The sequence below is a fragment of the Trichoplusia ni genome, unplaced genomic scaffold (assembly GCF_003590095.1).
Source record: "Trichoplusia ni isolate ovarian cell line Hi5 unplaced genomic scaffold, tn1 tig00001704, whole genome shotgun sequence".
In the NCBI taxonomy this organism is placed as follows: domain Eukaryota; kingdom Metazoa; phylum Arthropoda; class Insecta; order Lepidoptera; family Noctuidae; genus Trichoplusia; species Trichoplusia ni.
The window spans coordinates 15,034-31,033 of NW_020800145.1; the positions used below are offsets into that span (position 1 = coordinate 15,034).

General features: G+C 37.2%; 1 protein-coding gene across 1 annotated transcript; it reads right to left on the minus strand.

Annotated features, from left to right (window-relative positions):
* Window positions 1-8,750: 8,750 nt before the first annotated feature.
* On the minus strand, window positions 8,751-15,589 carry LOC113507341 (myosin-VIIa-like; the record flags this gene model as incomplete). Its single annotated transcript, XM_026890202.1, is given in 8 exon segments — window positions 8,751-10,202; window positions 10,360-10,627; window positions 10,987-11,186; window positions 11,529-12,275; window positions 12,278-13,996; window positions 14,072-14,356; window positions 14,691-14,855; window positions 15,351-15,589. Coding segments are annotated over 8 exon segments (3,830 nt in total), but the record flags the coding sequence as incomplete, so codon positions are not given.
* Window positions 15,590-16,000: the final 411 nt, after the last annotated feature.

Genomic DNA, 16,000 nt, shown 5'->3' on the forward strand with positions numbered 1-16,000 from the left:
CGGTTTTACATGAGTTGAGTGAAATCGCCAAGAGCAGGGTTTTTTAGTTTTCTCCCATAATTCTTTTCTTAATAATTCAGCCCATTGGTAACTTGGTAACGTCCACTTTTTCCTGTATTTTGATCTTGTGGCGGGGTCATTTCTCTTTACATACTTTTGAATAGGTTGTATTTTTTTCCAAGAATGTATATCTAAATAAAACTGTATTTTTTCCTGACTGTCTGTATCTTTTACGTGATTAATTTCGCTATTCGTTTCAAAACTTTCAACAATTTCTTCTATACTATCTGGCTCAGAATCAAGGATATTTTCATTAAAAAAGTAATTGTAATTAGTTTTTAAAGAAATATATAAACTTTTTACCGACATTTTATAGTCTAATTCCTTGCTGATATCAGCAAATATTTGATCACATGGTGATGGTAATTCACTACTTTGTAATGCACTTCTGTACTTTAAAAACACAGTTTTCTGAATATCTAGGGAAATCGCACTCTTCCTTCCCCTCTTCATGATAAATGGTTAACTATTGTTACAAAAACTACGGAAAAATGATAATTAAATCACTGTAAATGCACTCTGTTAGCCAGGCAGTTATCGCAAACAGCTTGACTACAATGCAATCATCGACTATGTTTGAGAACTACCTTCAATTATTTTTTTTGTGTTTACCTACGTTGAGTATTATGAGAACAATAAAATAAATAGTAATATTTGAGAACTAAAGAGAACTAAAGTTATGTATATTTAATATTGGTTAGATATTTTTGTTCTATTCTTATTAAAAAACACCTTTATTAATGCTACTACTAAAATTTGAACGTTGTAACAACTTATTTCTTAATGCGTTTTTGGCTCGTAAGAATAATTTTAAATGAAAAAAAATTGTATGATTTGAAGGTAGTAAATAGGTAGTAAATATTAATCCTTCGAAAATCAAAAATAAACCGCGCATTTAGATGTTGCACTAAAAAATTGAAACGTCAATTTGGAGGGACCAACTTATGTAATTGATATCTTTAAAACGATATATGTTTTGGGCAATCAAACTCAATAATATTAAGGTAGAATTAAGGCTTTATAACATTAAGTAGGTAGAACAATCCAGGAAGTAGTCTATCAGTTTGGTCCCTCCATCCTGACATCATGATGGAGGGACCAAGCATTTTGTTAAAATATTATGTATAATGATGAGGTAGCAAAAATTATAGCGAAGGTAGGAAATAGTAGATTAATGGTATTATTATTTTATATGTGTATGACAGACATTGGAGTCTTGGTCCCTCCATTTTGACGATCACTCAAATTCTATATCGATTCAAAGAAAAATAGTTAATGTTTTTAGTACGCTGGCTATTAATTACCTATCTATTTTTAATTTGTTCCTCATTTGTTTTGATGGCGGATGGCAATTTCTTTGACGCCGTTTTGATTGGTTGCAAGTATTCGCCTATTGTTCTGTTCATTAATGAATGAAGATAACACAGTGGTAATTAGTTGTTTTTGTAATTAAAAATACGGTTATAGATATCTAGGAAACGGTCCTAGGAATTACCTACTTTTGTATGAATGTATAGGAGAAACCTACCTAGTGTTGCTTACTCAATAAAAAAGATTGTTTGACTTCAGATTTTCTTTAGCAGGCAATTCAGTATAAAATTTAGTGATATGAAATACGAGAATATCGGTCAACGATTGTTGGTAAACGAAGCGTGTACTTATCTCTTTTTGTTATATTGTTGTAGTAAGTTGTTGTTTTGAAAGTGAGCCAAGAGCAGACATGGCGCAGCGTCTGTCTTCCATCTCTTTTTGTACTTTTGTATCATGCTATTCTATTTTAATATTATTTTGGATTTTGTTGAATAATTAAAACAATTATGAGAGATTCTTACAGAAACCTCGTGCATCCGGAGTGTCAGACCATGAGACCACATCGAAGTTGTTTTAATTGTCTTTACAACAATAATATGTTACCTACAACCAGTCAATGACTGATGTGATTTTTATAATTCTCTTGTTTGTTTTTGTTAAATATGCTGTAGCAACCTATTATGTGAGGCAACACTTATGTTTGATATATAGATGTTTTTTTGTTTTGTTACACTGGCAACTCTCTCTCTGCAATCGGTCATGGTGGACGTCGGGCGTTTGTAAAACTTCATCTAAATAAAAATCCATTGTGTGTTAACTCTGCATCTGCATTTTATTCCAAAAGTCCTAACAGGTTATGGGCCCAGGCCCGTAAACGTATTTAGGTGAAGATTGGCTTTGGATTAATCGTCTGGAAGGAGCTTGGTCGGGTGTCGACAAGCAAGAAGGAACGCGGTGGCGGCCGGCATTTTTGGCGTCACTCGGTTTGCTTTGTTATTGCGAGACGAAATATCAAGATGGAAAAGCTCGGCGTAATACGACTGGAGGGAGCAAAGAACTGGAGCGTCTGGAGATTCCAGATGGCGGTGATTTTGAGAGAACAAGGATTATACCAGGTTGTAACGAATCCGAATCTCAAACCCAGTAATGGCAGTGCAGCGGCAGCGACAAAACCAGATGAAGTGTCGGCGAAGCCCGGTCAGGCGTCAGCGGAGCCCGAGCAGGCGTCGGCAGACAAGGATTTGAAGGCGATGAGTGCAATTGTGACAAGATTGGCGGAACCAGTTCTACATCAAGTAATTACTTGTCAAACAGCGCATGAAGTATGGAACCGGCTGCACAGTATATATGAAAAAAGTGGAGAAACGTCACTGATGCTGCAACAGCAGCGATTCTTTGCCCTAAAATTTGAAAATGACATGAGTGTCGCGGACTTTATTTCCAAGGTGCAGGAACAGCAGCAGATCTTGAGGCGACTGGGAGAAGCGGTAACCGACAGGATGGCTATGTCGAAAATCATCATGTCACTTCCATCGAAGTATTCTCACTTTGTTAGTGCGTGGGAATCATGTGCAGAAGAAAAACAGACTGTTGATAATTTAACGGCACGGCTCTTAGTTGAAGAGGAACGGCTAAATAATAAGAGTAGCAGTAAGGTAGACGAAAGTGTAGCATTGTTTTCTAAAGGTCAAAAAGGTAAAAACAAAGGTAAAGGTAAAAATAAATGTTTTTTATGTAACAAGTCAGGTCATTTGAAGAAAGATTGTAAGCTTAAAGATGTGTGTTTTAACTGTCAAAAGCCAGGTCATTTTAAGGACAAATGTAAAGCTACTAAAAATAATAAGAAAACTGAAAATGCTTTTGTGTCTAAAGTGCCAGTTAGCGCAAGTGATCGTTTAATAGATGAAAAATGGTTGGTAGACAGCGGTGCCAGTCACCATATGACATATCAGAAGGAATTATTTTGTGAATATGAAAGGTTATCCATTCCTAAGGTTGTGATGATAGGTGATGGACGACACCTAAATGCTCTAGGTATAGGCAAAATAAAATTAATGGCATTTGATGGTGAAGAATATGTCAGTTGCTCGATAAACAATGTTTTGCATGTTCCTAAATTAAAGATTAATTTATTTTCTGTAGGTAGTGTGGTATGCAATGGTTTTCAAGTGAGTATGACTAATGATCAGTGTGTATTTTCCAAGGATAATAGAGTGTGTGCTATTGCTAATAAGGAATCATGTTCGAAGCTGTATGTAATGGACTTTAAGTCAGAATCTTTGGCGGCCAATGTAGCTAAACTTGAGTTAAGTGAATGGCATGAGAGGTTAGTACATCAAAATTATAAGGAAGTGAAACGAATTTTAAAGAAAAATAATATTGATTTTAGTGAGTCACCAGTTGACACATGTACAGCTTGTGTACAAGGCAAACAGCATAGATTACCATTTGATAGTAGTAGAAGATCTACAAGTAAGACAGGTGAGTTGGTGCATGCTGATTTGTGTGGGCCAATAGAAGAAAAGTCAATAGGAGGGTCAAGGTACTTTCTTTTATTAAAGGATGATTTCTCAAACTATAGGACAATTTATTTCTTAACTTACAAGTCGGAAACTGTTGAAAAGATTAAAGAATTTATTATGAGGGCAAAAACATTAAATAATCCAGTTTGTACACTTCGCAGTGATAATGGGACAGAATTTGTAAATGCAGAAATGAAAACCTTATTGGCAGAGCATGGAGTGACACATGAGACTACAGTACCTTATGGTCCAGAGCAAAATGGGAAAGCTGAAAGAGATATGAGGACTCTAGTTGAAGGAGCAAGAACTTTGTTGCATGCAAAAAGAATGGACAAAGTATTCTGGGCTGAAGCGATTAATACAGTTGTGTACACTCTAAATAGAACTTACCATAGCAAAGAAGAAGGAAAAACACCATACGAGTCATGGTCAGGGAAAAAGTTTGATGTAAATGGTTTACATACATTTGGCAGTGAAGTCTTTGTGCACATACCAAAAGAAAAAAGGAGGAAATTTGATGCAAAAGGAGAAAAAGGTATTTTTGTAGGTTACGGAGAGTACACAAAAGGGTTTAGGATCTATTTTCCAAGGAAAAATGCAGTGGAAGTAGTGAGAGATGTTACATTTGTGAAGAAACATGATAAACCTGAAAAAGCAGAGCAGGAAGAAGAGTGTATATATTTAGATATAGAAGAAAACTTGAACAATGAAGAATACCAGTCTGTGTCGAACACTGAAGAAAATGAAGAATTTGAGGATTGTGAGGAAAGTGACAATATCATGCAAGAAGTGGAATTTCTAGAAGAGGAAATTATAGAGGATGAAGAAATTCAAGAAGTAAATGATAGTAGAAGAACACGCTCTAGAAAAGCACCCAATTGGTTTGATGATTATGAGGTTGGTTTTATAAGCATGCATAATGAACCTAGTACCCTTAAGGAAGCCATGGAGTGTGAAGACAAAGAAAATTGGATAGAAGCTATGAACAGAGAAATTACCACATTGAAAGAAAATAATACATGGAGTGAAGTAGCAATGGTGCCAAAGGGAATAAAGGTAATAAACAGTAAATGGGTGTACAGGATAAAAGAAAATCCAAGCCAAGAAATTCAATACAAGGCCCGATTAGTTGCTAGGGGTTTTGAGCAGACTGATATGGATGGTGCAGAAGTTTATGCCCCCGTTGCAAGTTTGACTTCTTTCCGTACTTTGTTAGCTGTAGCAGTAAAAAAGAAACTTCCAGTATACCAGATGGATGTAACAGGAGCCTTTCTTTACGGTGACATTGATGAACCTGTGTACATGAAACTACCTAATGGAGGAATAGGTAAATTAAATAAGTCTATATACGGATTGAAGAAAAGTCCTAAGTACTGGAATAGAAAGTTTAATGATTTTATGTGTAGTGATGGTTTCATAAAATCCAAAAATGATCCATGTTTGTATTTTAAATGTTGTAAGGAGTATTCCATTTATGTGCTAATTTTTGTAGATGATTTGCTATATTTTAGTGATAGTGACATACAGATCAGAAAGTTCAAGGAGAAATTGTGTAAGAACTTTGCTATGAAAGATTTAGGTATGGCTTGTAACTATTTAGGTATTAGCATTGAACAGGATGTAGAAAATGGAAAGACTGTTATAAATCAGAAGGATTATTTGTTAAAAGTATTAAGAAAGTATGGGATGTCTGATTGCAAAGCTTGTAACATACCTATTGATCAGAATTTTAAGTTTGAATTGTTAAGAAGGGAAAAATCTGAAAGTAAAGAAATCGAATTGAAATGTAGGCAGATAATTGGAAATTTGCTGTACGCTTCTAATGCTACAAGGCCTGATTTGTGTGTAGCGATTGGTTTCTTAAGTAGATATCAGCACTGTGCTAGTATGTTGCTATTAAAATGTTTACAGCGTGTATTGAGATATGTGAAAGGTACAGTAGATTTGTCATTGGTGTATGGTTGTAATGGTAATGATAAATTGGAGGGTTATGTTGATGCTGATTGGGCTGGTGACACAAAAGACAGAAAATCTACTTCAGGATATATATTTAAAGTATTTGATTGTGTAATATCTTGGTGTACTAAAAAGCAATTATGTGTATCTTTGTCATCAACTGAGGCAGAATATGTAGCACTGTGTTTAGGTATAGTTGAGTCATGCTTGTTAAAAAACTTATTATTAGATTTTGGATTTAAATTGGAAGTAAAGATTAATGAGGATAACCAGAGTGTAATCAAAATAGCAGAAAACAATTTCAGTAATAAGAGGCTTAAGCATATTGATGTAAAATATCATTTTATCATAGAGAAAATTAATGACGGTTGTGTAAGTCTATCCTATGTTAGTAGTTCTGATAATCTTGGAGATATGTTTACTAAAGCATTAGGTGGACAGTTGTATGTAAAACTTAGAAGTAAGATTTTAAAATAAGTTTTCCATTAAGGGGGTGATATTTTATTAGTGTTGCTTCTGAATTTGTTTTAATTTTTACTGATTTTGTTAAGGGGCTGGATGTGTATTATGTTGTTAAGGCAAGTGTGTCCACTGTGTTATAAAGGGGTAGTTATCTTTGATGTTGTTATGCTAGAGTTGCTAGACATAAAGGTAAAGTTAGATATATTAGTTTAAGCAGGTTAATCAATCAAAAATTAAGTGTTGAGGGGGTGTGTTAAATATGCTGTAGCAACCTATTATGTGAGGCAACACTTATGTTTGATATATAGATGTTTTTTTGTTTTGTTACACTGGCAACTCTCTCTCTGCAATCGGTCATGGTGGACGTCGGGCGTTTGTAAAACTTCATCTAAATAAAAATCCATTGTGTGTTAACTCTGCATCTGCATTTTATTCCAAAAGTCCTAACAGTTTTTCAGTATTTGCTTGGGTTCTCATAAGTCTCACAGCTACGTTTTTTTCTCATGAGCGTGTTTTTTTATTTCGATTGATGTTGTGCATTTTCAATATTCCCGTCGATATTTTTATTAGTTATTGCATTGGCTTTCATCATAAATAAAGGAAGTTAGGTTGAAAATTAGATTTTTTGATAAACTAGTGGCATTTTTAATGGATTTGTTCAATCTGGTATTCTTGAACCAGCTCCGCAGGTTCACAATAAATAGTTTCCTATTACAGAGGGTATTACTTTTTGAATTACGAAAATCTTTGTCATCGTAATTACTGGTCAAGCATTTTTTGCTCAATCATAATTCTGACAAAAGTAGATAATAAGATGTTGAATTACAAGTCCTCGCCGTTGTATTTTTTGCTTAAACAAACAAACGTAATTTTACAACTACAAAATTGATGATTACGAAGCACAGCGTTTAGAATACTTTAGGAACGTACAAAACAAGCAATCAAACAGTAGTTAGTCACCGGATTGACATTTCACGTAGATACCGCGTCACCGAAATTGCACACTTTAGGATGAGAAATCAGACACAAAATTGCTCCGAACACTCATATTCTTGATGTTAGATAAATGACTTCCTGCTGGTGCCACAATGGAGCCATCATTATTCCTCGGGCTTCGTGAATAGGCCGCGCTGCCGTGGGAGACTCTCACGACTTTATTACGGATATATTTTTTGTTTGTTCTAATTAACAGTTTTTCTAATAGTCTGCTTTTACTTTAATTGTTCTTGCTCATTCAGAACTGTGTTTTTAAATATTTTTTTCGTTTTAATGCCTCTTTATTGCGGAGAATAATCGCGTTGAGGGCAATCAACTTGGCCAGTATTTTTCGTCCAGCAATTTTGTGATTATTAAAATTACATGAAACTGTAGATTTAAATTCCCTCTTCTTTTAAACGGGTGGAATTATGACGACGGTTATTTTATAGAAAGTCACAATACAGCAATCACAAGTTGGAAAAGAAACTACCTACTTTTTAAAATGTAAACGCGCCTCGGATCTTATTGAAATCTATGAAAATACGTAGTGTTTGGACATCCTATCATTCTCAACTCGGTTGTCCAATTTATTTATGTGAGTTTCAAATACAAGCCAGTCTTTTTCAGTTATTATATTTCTAGGTATGTACTCCTAGCTAGTTTACCTACCCAGGGCCTAACGGTTAAAATGGTTGACTTTTAGACCAGTGGTACCTGCTAACACCTTATTCAGCCTTCAGGTCCCAAATACTTGCCACGAAAATTATTTCGATTTTAGAGTTTCATACCCAAAGGGTGAAAACAGATCCCTATTGCTAAGGCATCGCTGCCTGCCTGTGTGTTCATTTGTCACCAGGCTGTTTCTCACCGGACCGTGATTGCTAGACAGTTTAAATTTTCAGTTGTTATATTTCTGAAGCCACGCTATATTCAAGAAATACTTAAAATCAAAATCGTCGTTAAGCAACGTTCTCACGGGTAAAACTTTGATGAGTGACCAATTATTTTTGCAAATTTGGTTTTCTTTATCCTATTTGTGCGGTTCCCTCAATGGCGCGAATCTAATTCGCACTTGATCTGTTTCTATGTTGACCTCACGACTTTAACTAGTGGCTTTAAAAGAAACTAGTTAGAGTCGCGTTGTAAAAGGTACACCAGTAGTGCTGTAGTGCAAGTCCATCCCCAATTAATGCTCTACATAAAACAGCTTTAAAAAGGCTCTGCACCAACCATTCATAATTCAAATAATAATAAAATGTTTACTTTTATCATTTCTGATATAAAGCAATCGAGTTATAATTCGATTATATTTCACGTAATTAATCACTATAATCTCGATGAACGCAGAGATTGTTTTGATAATCGATTATTATCATTCGATTTAATCGCTCGATCGTTAACGATCTATGATAGTGATAATCGGGAGGGTATTTAAGAAGATATCAAAATAAAACACAAAAATCATTGTGACTCATGTTTACAACCACTCACAAATGCAACTTTTTTTACTTTAAAGCGAAATTAATAAAACAAACATAATGTAATTGTCACTGAACTCATGGCATAACAATGACAATATTTTATACATACTTACGAACTCCTTTACCTATTAAATAAATACATTGATGTTTCCTATGTATTTTATGTTATGCTAAACGGTTACTGTATAAATATATAAACATCTAAAATCATTTGAAAACCCACAGATTGCTCGAGTTTTATCGTTACAACTTTTTTTTCACAACTCTGTAGATCATAGACAAATATTTATAAATAGAACTTTTAGCTTTGTTTTTAATTTAACCAATAGAAATCGAGCAATGTGTATTCTTATGAATGTTTATATTAAGTCAAGGCACTGTTAATTATTTTATTAATTTCTGCTAATATAAACAGTGCGTTATAAATTTAAATCTCAAGATATTAGTTAAAATGTATTATTTATAATATCTGATTTGTGAACTAAATGTTTGCTTATTGTGATTGCACTGCAAGCTAGGCACTTATCGAAATGACAATTAGCAAAACTAGATAATTTCATAACATGCTATTTAACCGAACACCTAATTAAATATACCGTAACAGATCTTTTCGACACTCTATTTGATGTTATTAGCTGAATAAATATGACATACATTGAAAATATTTTTAAAATCTTTCCCAAAATAAGATCGAAACATAATTTTAATAAAATTAAATAGATACTTCTTACACATCAAGGTTACGTATTCTGTTAGTTGTTAGATAACAATTGCCTTGGAAGTTCATGTTTTGAGAAGTACAATACATACATAGATCGTTGTACTTAATAACTATAACAGATTAGATTTGGGTTAACAGTAACACCGGTCAATATCTACGTATGATATATATTTGATTTGGATCTTAATATATGGACGGATACATCATCTCTACAGAAGTTTTGTCTCTGAAGTACGCAAGTGTAGCGAAGTATTGCGACGTTACATATTGTGCAACAAGTATACTCCAGACTTCATACAGCGCACTTGTGATGTAGAAAATGCAAGACATTAATATTTATAAGCATTCGTTTTGACTGTATGTAAATGACATGCGGCTAATTCTATCTTAAGTTAAATATACCGCCGTGAAGCGTGCGACCTTAACGATAAGCGGATAAAAATGTATAATTGGGTCTATGGTTGGAATGTTTGACTACGATGACGTCAGAGTGTTACCGTGAGGTCACTTGACGCGGACGGAGCGCTGCTTGTTCATGTTGGTGAGCATGAGCGAGATGTATGACGTCAGCAGGTCGTCCATCTTGTAGCCCAGCGAGGTCTCGCACAGCAGCTTGGAGCCGCGGACCAGGTTACCGATCGTCATGTGGAAGTAAGTGTTGCCCGAAGACCAGTTCGATATTCTCGTGAATGGATGCGTCACCAGTATATCCTGGAAATATTATTACGTGAACTTTAGTAATATTAAGTGAGCCAAAAAACACAAGTCATTTCGCATTTAATGGCGAACAATGAACTTGATGACACGGGTAACAATTTATGTGATGACGTGATTCGACTATTAACGCATATCATAAAAAACAACTTACCTTCGACTGAGGATGTATCAAGCTGACTCCATGTTTATTAATAGCAATAAGCAGCAATTCGGGATAATTGGGTTCCGTGGTCTGCTTGACCTCGAAGAAGGCTGACCCGAAGGTGGGCCAGCGGTAGATGACCTTGAGGAAGGTGATCTTGGCGTCTTCGGGCGTCATGCCGGCGTCCTGGTTGTATGAGGCTACTACCGCTCGTTTCCAGTCCGCGGAACTTTGCAGTTTGATCAAATCGGCTGGTATCAATTCGCGTAGCATTTGCCTGGAAAGTTAAGCAGACCATTTAGTTTTCTGGCCAATATAATTTCACATTATTTCGATTCATAATTAAGATTATGCTCTATTTATTTTTAGCATTCGCCTCACCTGTACTAAGTAGCCAGGCAACATCGTGGTAATAGTACAAATCGTTAAACTCTAGATATTATTAAATGCTCAAATACTTTATTGCATTCCCCATATCCAAACCAAAATTATTTATTGCAATCCATAATGTACAATTACAGGTGTTAAAAATAAAATAAAATTTAGAAACAATTGTGAAATGAGAAATTTGGATGGTAAAACTACACCGCACACAAGAAAGCTACCTAGCTATCCTAAGCTACGAGCAGCACTCACGGTATGGCCTGCAGCTCCTGCTTGTTGTCCCCGAAGCGCGCGCGGTAGGCGAGCGCGGCCAGGCGCGCGGCCTCGTCCCGCCCGCAGCGGTGGTAGCCGCGCAGCAGCTTCGGCAGCTCCTGGTGGAAGTGGAAGATCACGTCGGCCGCGCGGTCCTTGCCCGGCACTGTGTTCGTCCACAACTTCTTCATGAAAAACACCTGGATTCAAAAAACAGTTAATGTAATGAACGAAATCTTATTTCAGTTAGTGCTGGGCTGTGTTCATTGTAAAAGCGAGAAGCCAATACAAATAGTATTGGACTGTGACCACTCGCTGGAACAATACGGCGGTGAGAGCTTTAGGTAAAGAACACTGTATTATTGATTTATTTGCCTTGGTTGCTTTAAGATATCGATCACCGTAACATATACATAGAAAAGGCCACTTGCGTCGATTCGATTAGATAAAATATGCACCGAATGGCAGAATTAACGAGATTCCGCTGTATATGCAAATTTTATCTTGTATCAATATTTATCACAGAAATTTATAAATCTAACCTGGTATGTGAACTGCGGTGTGATACCGTCGCGCGTCGGCCGCGCCTTCTTGATCCAGTCCGTGAGGTGCCGCACGAAGTCGAAGAAGAAGTCACCCTCAGGCACCGATATCACCTTATCAGCTATCTTAACGAATAAACTAAAGCCTTCACTAGATCTGAGATTCAGTCTTTGAGCGATGTTTTGACAGAAGTCTTTCGCTCTAGTCGACGAGTCCACTTCAAACGCCTCGTCGGTGTCGTCCGGGAAGTACACTTTGTGGAATATCTGAGTGGTCTTGTGCTGAATGGCCTCCACCTCCACTTGGTGAGGAGGGTACTTCCGCTGCCCGTTTCTTAAAGTCTTCTGAAGTCTTTGGAGCGAGTCTTGAGCTATAGGGTATCTTCTTGTCCTTAAAAACAGCGTTAATTCTCTAAGTAACCCTTGACTACACGCAAACAAGCCAGTGGCCAACCACATCAACTCCCATCCTCTTTCCTCTGACATTCTGTTTCGGTTGTCTGTAAGCTGTTTCATAACTTGACAGTATATCTCGTCGCGCAGAATCTCGTGTTTTAGAGGACCATCGAATATGTGATCAGTGTACTCATTACCGATGCGAGGACGCTTTGAGGGCAGGTCGCCCATATACTTAAGAATGGCAGTGAATGCAAAACAAGCCTCTTCGGCTAATTCCTCTTTGGCTTGCAGCTTTTTCAACAACGGTTGTTTGATTGGCTCTCTTGAGTGTCGCCAGAGCTCTTCAGATCCTCCCTCTTAGCTGTGGAAAGGGTTAAAGCTTTGGACACGGTGCGTTTCGGTGGCAACCGGAAGTGATCCATTGCATATTCTAGCAAGGTGTGGGGTTTGTCTCTAGTTTCAGTGCCATTGTATGTGGCTGTTGGCGCACGACGGCCATGTGATGCACCTTCTTGACAAAATAGCGCCAAAATATCTGGTGGAGGTTTAGTTAATGCCGGTAACACATACACAGTCTCTGCAGGGAAGTCGCCCCTTTCCATAGACCTCTCGCAGCGACCGATGCACCAACCGTTGTTTAACACAGACTCCCCTGTACTATCCTCCTCTAAAATAATCAGATCTCCTTTGTTGAATGTCAAGAAACTCGAGCCTTCTCCAGGTGCTTTGTAGTCTTGTAAAGCTATTACAAACTTGGACCTCTTTTTTAATCCCTCCAAGAAGTACACAACTAGATCACGTATGTCTTCAGCGTTCGGACTTTGGAAGGTAAACTCTTCACCACGAACAGTGGCAAGACTAAATGTTTGTGTGAAAACTTTGTTTGTTTTTTGGCTGGAAACAGTCGTAATTTCAGGGAACGACAACTCCAATAGCACCTGTTCTTGATCGTCAACCACATATACACCGGTCCAGTTAACTGCTATAATAACATCATTCTTAGGTAAATTAGGTCCAGAATTTCGATAAGCTTCATAGAATCTAGAAAACAATAGAGGCCACTTGAACTTTGCGTAGCTTACTACGTCTTCTTTCACTCTGTAGGCAGGAACTTTTTCTTTCACATAGTAACTCTTTTTGTAGGCTTGTACTACTAGAGCACCCCACCGATCAACTGCTTTTTCAACACCAGTTAGACAATAATCTGGTATGTAATTTGGTAGTAACGTGTACAGCCGCTCAGTATTCATGTCTTGGCCGTATTCAATGTAATACTGTTGAGCAGCTATCATCGCCAGATCTTCTTCTTTGTCGCACCTATATTCGCCAAATTTAACTCCTCGGACCACCTGCTGATAAATTAGGTTTGTGGCTACTTGATCTTCGGTCGGATCGTGCCACGGAGCGAATATTTCTTTTCTGAAGAACAATCGCCAGGGCGCATTTCTTTCTTGAGCGCCTTGTTCCTTTGCATATTGTTCGCACTGTGATATTGCATCCATGACGTGATCTCCTCCACTGCCTAGAGAACTGACTTTGTCAAACAGAGCAATGTAGAGCGAGAAACCAAATTGGTCCTTAAGTCCAATTTTGTCAGACAACTGATTGCAGAGTTCTCTAGCAGTTGTTGCCGAGTCCGCTAGTAGGGTCTTTGTGTTACCATCCATAAATGTAATAGGGAGCATTATAGGCTTTTTAGACTTGGTTGCTTGAAGCTCCAACCAGGACGGGGGTTGGTTCCTAGTACCATTATTGAAAGTCCGCTTCAAACGGTCTTCACAATACGGTGCGTACCCAGGAGGCCCTTCTCTGATGAAGGCTCTCAGGTAATTTACGAACTTTTCACTAGGTGCGAAGCATCCCACACATAACGAAAGTAAAATCCATCCTCTGGCGTGGGAGGACTTTGAGGGGTTGTTTGTCAGTTGTTTACATATCTGACAGTATATCTCATCACGCAGCTCAGCCCGCAGAATACCATGCCCAATAATAAAATGTAATTTTTCTAGATTTGATGTTGGGCGTGATTCCAACCATGATTGATAGCTGTCTGCTGTGTATTCTTCATCCTGCAAGTAGAACATTAATTATAAAATTTGATTCCAGATATAAACGTGTGAAATAAAACCAGGAACGTAACTCACCTGCAATTTTCTTCTGACATCTTCACCAAGCTTGTTCTTTCTCTTTAGAGTCAAAGAGACAAGCTTATGTCTGATTGACCTCGGCTTCTGTTTGTTCAGATAAGCGTCAGGATCTACGCCCATCATCTGAGCTTCTTGGAACTCCTTGGACCTGATGAAGTTCCTTCCGAGGGTGGCAGTTACTTTGGACATCACGGATGTGTTGTCCCGGTCCATGGTGTGGTATCGTGGCTCCGGGAGGTCGCCGGTAAACCGCAGTATTGTAATCCATAGCGCTTGTGCGGCCTGCAATGCGTTCAAAATAATTTATGTCCGTGAGTGTCGCAAGAATGCATAATTAATTAATTAGATATATCAAAGATTGCGACCGATTAAATGTTTTATAAAAAGTTGTGACAGTGAATCATTTATAAATAATTATAATAATTGTTATTATTCATAATTGATAAGTGCTTCTACTACTTCTGTTAGTTTTGTATTTTAAATAATATTGTGCTAGTGACAAAAATCACTTTAAAGTATGAACTTATCTTTAACAAGCAACATAGTTTTAGGAGGCACTTAATAGGTGTTTGGTAATCATAAAAATCTCAATATTCTATCCTAGAAGATCACTTACCAGCTGATCGCCTTGTGTGTGTAGAGGCAAAAGTGGGTGTTTCAAGGGCTTCCTCGAGTATTGATGAGTGACATTCCCTTGGAAGTAAGTTGCTGCAAACTTCTGGAACTTGAACTCCGACAAATCTTCTTCATCTTCCGATGTAGTTTGCATTGGAGTTACCATCTAAGAATAAAATGTATGGTATTGCATTTTGCCGTATGTCTGTACTAGGTGAGAGTAGTATGTACCCCCAGGTAATCAAATTGTTTATAAAGGGAACTGAAAGTATGCCAATCCGGTTGATAAATGATGATAAAAAATATTTAAATAATTTCGCAATGAGTATGAAAAGTCTAGAAATGTAAAGGATGTATATCAGCGAATGATCTGATAAAAATCGAAGATGGAATCGGTTTAATGACGTAGGTATTGGCTGTTGTCAATTAGCATATGATGAAATGCAAGAAAATGAGGAAATTGTTGATACCTAATTATGCGTTTGAAGCTCTCTGAAGCAACAACAATATTTCGCTTGTATACAACTTCTGTATTATGCAATCAAATATAAAAGCTTTACAAGGCATATAATCATTGACGCATCAGACTGTTTTTGTATCATAATATCAAAATCTACGTTGATAGCAAATTATTTTGAATACAAAGAACCATTATCCCTACCTCTTGCTGATCAGCTCTCTGTTGTGGCAGATCACTGAACACCGAGGTGTCCTTGGGCGCCGGCGCTTCGCTGCTGGAGTCAGGTAGGAAGTCGAACATGGCTTCCACCAGCTTGCTGTCGTCCACAGGTTCGTCCTGCTTGCGAGCTGCCTCTTGGAGTAACGTCCTCTTTGCTTCAAGTTGCTTCTTTTCTTCCAGGGCCAATTCTGCTTCGCGCCGCTCCAACTCATACATGCGTTCCTGTAATAAAATATGTTCCATTATTTAAAGTTGTTAGCAGTAGTTATGATGAGGATGCTGATAAAAAGGTGTAGTTAAGTAGTTTGCAGGTTTTTTTAGAAACTTTCTTTTATTTCAACCATTTCTATTACGTTTCTGTAAGTCTTTACGTATATAATTAAGAGCATAATGTTGCAAACATCTAAACACAACTCCACATTTAAAAATGACTCCACTGCAGTTAAAATTGATCGTAATATGGGTGCAGTGTTTATAACTTTAAGAACTTACAAGGAAACCCCCTACAGTTAGCAAGTCACCATGTCGCAAATCATAAACGATGCTGTTACAAAAGTTTTCGAACCACAGATTCATCATTATTGCTGGAGCACTAGCCGATACCACACGTCTGAATACAATAGACGATTACT